At 37.1% G+C, this 10,205-nt stretch overlaps 1 protein-coding gene and 1 pseudogene across 2 annotated transcripts; both read left to right on the top strand.

Moving 5' to 3' along the window:
- Window positions 1-451: 451 nt before the first annotated feature.
- On the top strand, window positions 452-5,869 carry LOC149528582 (putative alpha-xylosidase 2). The gene is made up of 4 exons (XM_089809555.1): window positions 452-822; window positions 929-1,584; window positions 3,580-3,810; window positions 3,953-5,869. The coding sequence occupies exons 1-4, from the start codon at window positions 620-622 to the stop codon at window positions 4,111-4,113; spliced, it is 1,251 nt and encodes a 416-aa protein (XP_089665681.1). The 5' UTR covers window positions 452-619; the 3' UTR covers window positions 4,114-5,869.
- Window positions 4,573-5,869, top strand: LOC149528583 (alpha-glucosidase pseudogene; annotated as a pseudogene). The gene has a single exon (XR_016358644.1). The product of XR_016358644.1 is annotated as an alpha-glucosidase pseudogene (transcript).
- Window positions 5,870-10,205: the final 4,336 nt, after the last annotated feature.

The raw sequence follows: 10,205 nt of genomic DNA, 5'->3' as shown, positions 1-10,205 counted from the left end.
AAAGAGGTTCACTCGCTTAGGTTTTGCAGAGTCTGAAGTAGAAGAAGGGTCAAGCCTTATAGTTGGCCTTGTGTCTGAAATGATATGTTGATATTGGGAGTTAGCTGCCCCTAGATGTGTCATGTTCTCATGGGAATAATTGAAAACCCGGCAACGTTTTCAAACACCAACAGTACCAAAAGAATGTATAAATTAATAGGTGTAGAAAGTTTAAATTGATAAATAAATAGCAGACATGAAGAAATCCAAACTTCCCACAAAATTAGAATAAAAAAATAGACCGAATTGGAAATCGAGGAGTGCGCCAGTCTCCCAATATCTTATTCATAACTTCTCGTGATTGCCTAACATTTTCTTCAGGGTCCATAGATTTATTTATTATTTTATGTGAGGAGAATTTACAATTTCTTTTAAACATAAATAAAAAAATATAGCTACGCTAATAGACGAGCAGATTAGATCTATCATCATAATGATTTCAATTGATTTGCAACGCGGATTTGATCTGCGTAGCCTATATGCTAATTTTGTAGGAAGATTATCATAACTACCTGCAAAAGTTCATATTGCTTTAGAATTCTGTTTCTTACATAAATGCACAACTAATTTCATAGCAAGAATGAGGGGATATTCCCAATTTCTGTTTTCCACTTTTCTTTCAGTTTTATTCGTCCCTTTGGTCTGTCAGGCCTTGGGATCAGGCTACGCATTGACGTCGATCACAGAAGCACCAGATGGCAAATCCTTAACAGCCCAACTAAAGCTTATCTCCAATAATTCGCTCTTTGGTCCGGATATACAGCGTCTCAAACTGCGAGTCAGGTAACTGTAACAGATCCTTAATTATTAAACAGATTTTAGTTTTTTCGCAGGAAAATTCCTGCCTTATTTGAAAGTGATGCTAATGAACGACATGGAAATTTTCAAGGTACGAGTCAAATGAATGCTTAAGAGTTTATATCACTGATGCAGTAAAAGAGAGGTGGGAAGTCCCCAGAGAAGTAGTTGCCAGATATGAAAACCATCACGGTGCTAATGATAATAGCAGTAGTTCTGTTGATCCTGAATTGCAGTTTTCATACAATCAAAACCCATTTGGATTTGCGGTTGCAAGGAGATCCAATGGAGAAGTCCTGTTCAATTCCAGTGCACAGGGTCAAGAAAATGCTAATCTATTTGGAAACATGGTGTTTGAAGACCAGTATTTGGAGATATCTACCGTTCTTCCATCAAATGCTTCTCTGTATGGATTGGGGGAGAGCACCCGGCCGGGATTTATGCTTAACAGGAATGGAAGCCACTATACTCTCTGGAACCTGGACATTGGTAGTGTGAATTTGTATCTGGATTTGTATGGGTCTCATCCGTTTTATATGGATGTAAGAGAAGAGGGTGTTGCTCATGGAGTAGTGTTGCTTAATAGTAATGGGATGGATATTGAGTATGGGGGCAACTACTTGACATATAGAGTTATTGGGGGAGTTTTGGACTTCTATTTTTTCTCTGGCCCCTCTCCACTCTCTGTTGTTCAGCAGTACACTGGCCTAGTGGGCAGACCTGCCGCTATGCCATACTGGTCTTTCGGTAAGATGTTTCTTCTTTCATGTTTTTCGTTGTCTCCAGATTCTTTCCCGTATATACCCAAGAATAAAAATTCCTTCCCAGGTTACGGTACTTATCCTAGAACCACTACGCAGTATAAAAATAGTTTTAATCACATCGTAGACTATGTAATAGTAATACATAGAAGAAAAAGTGTAGGGAACCGACTTTAGAAACCCTATTTATCGTAAGAACAGTTCGTTCACGATTTTTTTGTTCCCAGTTGAGATTTTAGATTAGCGAGGCTCATGGATCAAACACCGACTTTCAGTTATACAGATACCCAATCTTCAAGCTTGGCTGCTAAGAAATTTCTCCCATACATAATCCTAGTGACCCTAGCATTCAACCTAATCGCAAGAGGAACCAACCCAGCCCTGCAAACAGTCAAGTTCCAGTGGTATCAGCTCCGCATACCTCGTAAGTGGGATTACCCTACTGGTTTAGGTTGGCTTGGCTCAAAAAAGTGTAATTCCATCTGCCGGATCTGTATGTACAATTATGGAGGCAAGAAGAGAGCCCGTTTTTGCTCAAGAAGAAAACATCATAGCTGGAATCGCCCCATTCAATTGGGCATTTCGTCATTTTTGAGAATCCCAACAAATTGAGGGATTTCTCCTACTAACTGATTCTCCAGAGGCATAACCTTTGCTGTAATGGTCGTGGCAGGGGTCTTTGCAGTTGTGCCTATTACTGTTCCACTACTGTTTGTATTACCTAACGGAAAGGGCTAGTATTATGCCACATAAGAATCACAAGGCAAAGTGGTTAACCATAGCAATGAACGAATCTTTCGTTTAGGCGAAGTAGCTAAACGTAGTAATGAACCTTTCGTTGCAGAAAAACATTGAGGTTAAATAGGAAAAAAATGGTCTCCTGGAAATTCTCCTTCTGAGATGGTGACTTTCTAGATAGTTTCTGGATTGGATAGTGCGATCAAACAATCAAACCTAGAAAGTATCTAACATTATTGAGAGTTTCTTCTTTCCTGTTAGCTTTTGATTGGGAAATTGCACCAAAATCCTAGATTTAAGGCCGCCCTACAGATTAGATTTTAGGACCAGCAATTTAAATTTGCAACATGATCTACTGGCAGTTTGTGTTAGCATTGGCAACACTAATATCAATTGAGAAGCCAAGAATAAAATCCAGTTATTTGCCGGTTGGAAGGCATCCCACTTGCTCTTATATCACTTACGGCTGGGATAGAGTTATCAGTAGTATCAATGTATGTGAAAGTTTGGCACATTCTGAAAGTACATAAGTATTAAAGTTTAAACCAATTGCTCTGACACGTGCTAACAATTCAAGGGAAAAATAATCACTATTTTCCCTTCGAACCATTCCCAAACAACTGGTAACCACAATCAACTCATTTCTGAACAAAATTTCACAAGAAAGAGTCCACGCTACCTTAGATGCATCACTGGTAAACCTAAAGCTTTGTGCTTCATTTCCATTTCATTTTTTGGATAGGCCATGGTGAATTGCAATGGAAACCAGCTTGAATTTTTGTTGATATGTTGTCATGTTATCTGTATCAGAAACCAATGTTAATTCTGATGCAATCTCATTTAGAAGCCTAACTCTAGTCTCTACCATGACAGTTATACATTTATGTATCTTTTTATGCAGAAAATGTTTCTATGGCCTGTAAACCTCATCTTAGGCTTGTATTAGCAAGATATTTCGTGCATGTTTTTGAATCCACCTGATAACCTCAGGATACCTAAATAGAAGAAAAAATTTGGAGGTCCCTTTATTTATGCAGAGTTATAAAACCATGATCTTCCTAGCTGGATATAACTTTGGCCTTCATGACATCACTGCCTACAATATAAGTATGTGCCCCAGATATCTAAATCTCTTATATTCACGTAAGAAGGTTATATTTCCAAAGTAATTTTAGTGTGAACAAAGAAATTGTAACAAATGTACAACGATTCTAATATGTATTTATATGATTCAATTGTACAGGATTTCACCAGTGCAGATATGGATACAAAAACATTTCAGACCTTAAATCAGTTGTAGCTGGATATGCAGAAGCAAAAATACCTCTCGAGGTTATGTGGACAGACATTGATTACATGGATGGTTTCAAGGATTTCACTTTGGACCCTGTTAATTTCCCTGAGAAAGAAATGAGAGAATTTATTGCAGAAATTCATGCTAATGGGCAGAAATATGTTCTCATAATTGATCCAGGTAATCATAAATCTCATTCTCAGCGTGAATGAACCCAACGTTGTGCTAAAAGTTTTAAGCTCCTTATTACGTTCTTAAATTAGAAGTGGCAAGTTACACGACAAATTAAGACCCTTAGTATTTGCTTGATAAATCTGTGTAGGAATAAGCATAAATGCAACTTACGAGACATTTCAGATAGGATTACAAGATGACATTTTTGTGAAAAGAGACGGTACGCCTTACCTTGCACAAGTATGGCCTGGTCCGGTCTATTTTCCAGATTTTCTCAACCCAAAGAGCCTCTCTTACTGGGAAAAATAGATCTCCGAATTTCACAGTATGATTCCATTCGATGGCCTTTGGCTTGATGTGAACGAGGTTTCACACTTCTGCAGTGGAATTACATGTTCTTTGCCAAAGGATGGGAATTGCCCAAGAAAAGATGCACAGACTGATTGCTGTTTGATTTGCAGCGATGATAATACCACTATGTGGGATGATCCTCCTTACAAAATCAATGCTGCTGGAATTCACAGACCTTTGGGCAATAACACCATGGCAGCCAGTGCAGTTCACTATAATGATGTATTGGAGTACAATGCACATAATCTTTGTGGGCTCACGGAGGTCATTGTAACCAATAAGGCTCTGAAATCAGTATTAAATAAGAGGCCATTCATATTGACTCGCTCTACCCATATTGGCTCTGGAAACCATGCTGCACATTAGACAGGAGACAATGCTGCAACATGGGATGATCTCTGGTACTCCATACCTACAATGCTAAGTTTTGGATTGTTTGGAGTTCCAATGGTTGGTGCTGATATCTGTGGTTTTGCACGAGACACAACCGAGGAACTCTGCAGTAGATGGATTCGACTTGGTGCATTTTATCCTTTTGCCCGAGATCATTCCAGCAAGGGTACGGTTCGGCAGGAGCTCTACTTATGGAAGTCTGTTTCAGAGTCTGCAAGGAAGGCGTTAGGTTTGAGATACCGTCTTCTTCCATACATATACACATTGTCTTTTGAAGCCCACACCAAAGGATCTCCAATTGCAAGGCCTCTATTCTTCACATTCCCTAACTATACTAACACATTGAGGATCAACACACAATATCTATTGGGAAAAGGAGTTCTTGTGTCCCCTGTTTTGAAGGAAGGGGCAAGGAATGTGAATGCTTATTTTCCGAAGGGCACATGGTACAATCTGTTCAATGTTTCAGATTCAATAACAGTGGAGAGTGGTGCATATGTAACACTTCAAGCTCCTTTAGATGCTATAAATGTTCATGTATATGAAGGAACCATATTGCCCATGCAAGAAATGGGTATGACGACAAGAGAAGCCAGAAAAAGCCCATTTAGTCTTGTAGTAGCTCTGGGGAGTGGGATGGAAGCAACTGGAGAGCTATATTTGGATAATGGAGATGATATAGAGATGCAAATAGAAAGTGGCAAATCGAGTTATGTACAGTTCTATGCAAATATTGTAGGGGAAGAAGTTACGCTCAAGTCATTAGTCCAAATGGGGGAGTTTGCAATTAAAGAGGGATGGACTCTCCAGAGTGATACAGTTTTGGGATTGAAATTTCCTTCTACTTCTGTTGCAGATGTCTCAATTCCTACTTTATCTTTCCATTTCGATGGCCGCGAGGAAAGAAAAAGAAAGACGGAAACAATTCTACTTGGAAAATCTGCGAGTGTTGCTCCATTATTCTCGGTGAAACAAGTCAAAACTGGCGCCTCATCTCATATAGATGGTTATGATAGTCATGGTTTTCAACTGGTGATTTCAAATCTTTCCCTTCCAATTGGGAAGAACTTTGAGCTCCGTATAACATTGAAGAAATAATTGAGTAGAAATTATGTAATGCATACTCGCATAGTTTCTAGACGAATCAGGCCATCTATTGTCCCACATAAAATTGGCTCACAAACCAGTTAAGAGAACAGTAGTATTGTTTAGGAATTACGATCGATAAGCAACAATCTTCCGAGTTTGGCTTCTCGGCATCCTTTTTTAGCCTCAGCAATGTTATCATATGCTTAATGCTACCCTCAAGTTTGATGTTTTATTTGTGCGCATACTTTATAGTTGAGAAAGGTAAGGTAAATAGGGACAAGGTGTCATATACATTAAACTTTTTGAAAAGTACAAGATAATTCTTATAATTCTAGAGATTAGTTTTTAGAATTAGAAATAGATTCTTATATTTTATATTGAAATAAGACAAGAATAATTACATAGACACGGGCAACTTATATGTTTTCAAGAAATTATAAAATCTAAAATATTGTCAAAAGTTTGATATAATTTAAAATAGAATTGGTTTAATAAGTAAAGAAAAGTCATTAACACAAATTAACTATCTAGAAATAAATAATAGTGTAGAGGGGAGTGAAAGTGAGCACGGGCGGCTTTGTTAGGGTTTGTAGCAACGAGGAGTTGTCAATGATTCAGGAAGATGATGGTGCTCTAGATGGCTTGTTGGTTTGGGGAACTATTTTTCTGTTGGCAATGTGGTTGTGTGGGTTGGTCGCTTGACTCGTTGTTCATGAGGCACAGTCTAGTTTATTTCTGTAGTACAGGGTAGCACTGTTGTTATTGGTTGGGGGCTTTTGTTCTCTTCTCCTTTGCTTTGTGGGTGCCCTTTTTGGATGTGGATCAAATTCTTTTTTAGGAGCATTGGCTTGGTTATAGGAGCACTTCTTTTGTCATTTTCTACAAGCTAAAGTGATTTTCTATTTTGTGAGTCTCTATTGCACTGCCTCTTTCTGAGTTTTTGGTTCTTCCCCTTCTCTGTGAGTCCTACGGTGAAAAGGATTCTTAGGTTCAGATCTAGATGTTGCGTTTCTAGAGTTTCTCTCATTTCTGTGAGGGTTTGACCTTTTCTTTCAAAAGTTGTCTGACCCATTGGGTGCGTATGGGTTTTCAAGCCTAAGATTGTGGAGGACTTGTGTGGTGTTTTCCTAGCGGTAAGGCTTTTCATGCCTTGCTAGATCTTTTCTCTCATCTACTCATCTGTCGTTCCCTATTTTCCCTAATCAGTTTGGTGGATTTGAGGAGGCTCTATTCTACCCCTAAATCTTGGGTGCCTTTATTTTTTGGAGGTTGGTTTCAGATGAGGGGCTTGTTTCCCCCTTCGTCCTTCATTTTTGTTTTGAAGATTTTTCTTGGTTGTTTTTCGTCTTGTGAGGCTCTTATAAAGGGTGAGTCTTTCTCTATTAAGGTGATGTCTTACCTAGTTTCTTTGTGGCAGTTGGGGTATTCTCTCCATGTTTCTCTTCTTTTTGATTTTCTTTTGAGGTTGGAGCTCCTTTTCAGGTTGAGGCACATCCTTAGGAGGTGGATTGTTGTTGGATGTATGGAGAGTTATGTGGTTGTGGGAGCTCTTGCTTACATAGTTGCTGGATTGCAGGTTAGTTTCTACCTGGAGGCCTTCTGTTGTTTGTCTTTTCACTCTCATTCCTCTTGGGAGTAGCTTCCTTCTCTTTTCAATTGTTGGGTTCTTCAAGATTCCTTCTTGTTGATCTTTGTCTTATCCATTCAGTTTTTGAGTTTTTCTATAGTCTTTTGGTATCGTAAGAGTTTTTGTTTCTTCTATTGATTTCCCTCTTTGCCCCTCTTCCTTGCCCCTCCTTTCTTTGGAGCAAGGGGGTTTCCTTGGTCTCTGGTTTGGGGTTCCTACCTAAACCCCTTTATTATTCAAAATGCAATATCTTAGTTGATGGACCTTGGGTTCTATTAGTTGTGGCTCCATTCAAGAGTATTTTGAATTTACCTCTCGTGAATTCCTTTCTGCCTACCTTTTAGGCTTGATGTTATTTCTATGTTCTTGTTGGTTTTTTGGTTGTACAAGTTCAAGCCCTATCACACTTTATTTAATCAGAACAATCTAGGAACATAATTTTAGAATTAGAACATTAACATACATTGATACAAAGTAAAACAAAAGGAAAAGTTAATTTGAATCAAGTTGGTTGATTCTCTCTACAAAGATGAGCTTTACATCACCCTCATCATGGATCATAGAGTGTAATCCAAAGTTTTGTTGTCAAAGTTACACAATCTAAACCAAATAAAACAACTTAAATGTTTTCTTTTGTCTCTACTCCTTAAAGGGTGTGCATTATACATCATCATAATCATTGATGTTGTGGAGGGGAGAATACCAACATATGGTTTGACAAAGGCATGCCTCTTATACAATACAGGCTTTACCCATCCACCATGTTTATAATCCTAGATCTTATAGACTAGTTAATATTGTTATATAAGTGATTTGAGTAGAGTACAGAAAACAACATCAAACTTTGACACATGTGAAATCTAATGATGCTAGTGCCTAACACTTTTGTCCCTCCAAATATGTCCCATTTTATTGATAAGTGTCTAGACTTCTATTGGTTCTATTCCCAATTTTTTAAAATTTGTAAATATCATGCACACTAGTACTGTGTGTCACAATCCTTAGTCACCTCTAGATTCTAGCATCTTGATCATCTTTGCTTCTACTCAAATATGTATTTTTCTTCCATATTTTTTGCATTATATTAAATATGTTCATATTAGCCATCTTCAACATAGTTTATTGCACACATTCAACAATTTTTTGTTATGTACAACCCATAAGAGATTGTGGATCTGGACATCTTGTCTCTTTCTTGGGAACAATACATAAGCTCATTCACAAGCCTTTGATATTAAATGGGAGAATGATTTTCCTGGGATAATGCATTGGCTAGGATAGGATCTCTTTTCTCACGTAACATTTTTGGTCAACCCATTATAACTTACATCTAAAATAATTATGATTTTCTTTCATATATTGTCATATTTGATTACCTAGTTACATGGTTTCATAGAATATCTTACAAATTTTTACAAAATTATCATGCTTAGTTTAGAAAACAAAACCCTAAAACACTTTCTTCTAACATCTCATCAACATATCCTTCTTGTCATCATTTTCTTCTATTTATTACTTCTTAGGAGCACACGTGTACTATAATGTGTACTTGTTTATGAATTTAATGACTTTGTCATTTAAATATGAAATTATCATTAGAAGAAGTTAGTAATTGTGGTCTAATTGTGGTCTAATGTGCTTTAACTAACTAATATGTGAGTTAAATTTATTGATTCATTTCCCCCAAGAAGTTTGGGAGCATAATATTCCTTTGAAACTATTCCTACTTTGTGAGTGAAATCTTATTTATAATTTGTTGGAATAATTAGGCACTAAGATTAGTAAGAGGGGAGGGAGGGGGGAGAGGGGTGAATTAGTGTTCTACCACAACTTAAAACATAGACCTAATAAAACTTATCCCTTAAATCTTGACTAAGTCCATGCAATAAAGAGATTTCACTTGTAATGAATCATACAACATGAAATAAACATCCACACAACTTCAATACATAACACAATGTTTTTTCTCATGGAAACCCAATTTGGGTGAACACCATAGTGGTATTGATGCCCACAAACATGAATGCACTCTTCTAAAGTATGCCTTTCTAGGAGCCACTTGGTTAAGGGATTTTCCTCTAGCACTGTTACGATCTTTTCATTCTTAAGAGTAGCCATGTAAAAGGACTTAAAACATAAGCTAAAGTTTCACCTTGTTAAAGGATTTAGAATAAAGATATGTTAGGATCTATCTAATGAAGGGATTTAGCTTGTTGCATCTCTTAGGAAAAAAGTAGAATAATCTTGTAAATAGTACTATTGCATTACTTGTATAGATCCAATCAAGCTCACACGTCTTCCTTACATGAAGATACACTTCTCTTATGAATCACTCCTTGATTCACAATATGTCACACCCCACATATGCTCTCTCTCTCTCTCTCTCTCTCTCTCTCCATACATGAAATAAAATTAGTATATTTCATCAACTAGGGTTTTCCATTGCCTCAACACTTTGTATGAAATTCAAATTACTTTAGAAGTCCTCCAAGTAACAAGATCCAATCGCACAATAATTTGACAACAAAAGTCAAACTATATTAATCTTCCCTAGGTTCATACACTTCTTCATGAATAATCAATCATTTTTGAGCAATAAGAGTGATACCTAAAGTCTCATCTCATCCTAGAAATGTCTTCATTTATTCTTCAATATTTAGTTGGCTCTACTAACTAATCTACTTTTACTGAACAAGAATCTAATTGTTTGTTCTTCACTTTTTTACTACTATTATCAGAGTCATATAAATTTGTCCATAGAATGCTAATCAATGTGTGGCCTTGCAAAAACAACTCAATGGCATCATAAAGACCAATTATCTCCAACCACAACACCATATTCCATTATTATAAAGAACACTTATCAAACTTTCTTATTTGTTCTTACATTGCTAAATACTGTTGAACCAATTTCCTCGCTTCACTAATCTGACCATAACTT

This window comes from Cupressus sempervirens, chromosome 11 (assembly GCF_028749045.1).
Source record: "Cupressus sempervirens isolate cs-2001-9-10 chromosome 11, ASM2874904v1, whole genome shotgun sequence".
Classification (NCBI taxonomy): Eukaryota; Viridiplantae; Streptophyta; class Pinopsida; order Cupressales; family Cupressaceae; genus Cupressus; species Cupressus sempervirens.
This window is presented reverse-complemented; position numbering and strand designations above follow the sequence as displayed.

What these genes read in the sequence shown, in the direction of transcription:
- LOC149528582 (XM_089809555.1), top strand. Translation starts at nt 620, where the DNA reads ATGAGGGGATATTCCCAATTTCTGTTTTCCACTTTTCTTTCAGTTTTA. An exon ending in CGTCTCAAACTGCGAGTCAG is followed by an intron (nt 823 to 928) that starts GTAACTGTAACA and finishes GAAATTTTCAAG; the next exon opens with GTACGAGTCAAATGAATGCT. An exon ending in TGTTCTCATAATTGATCCAG is followed by an intron (nt 3,811 to 3,952) that starts GTAATCATAAAT and finishes AAATCTGTGTAG; the next exon opens with GAATAAGCATAAATGCAACT.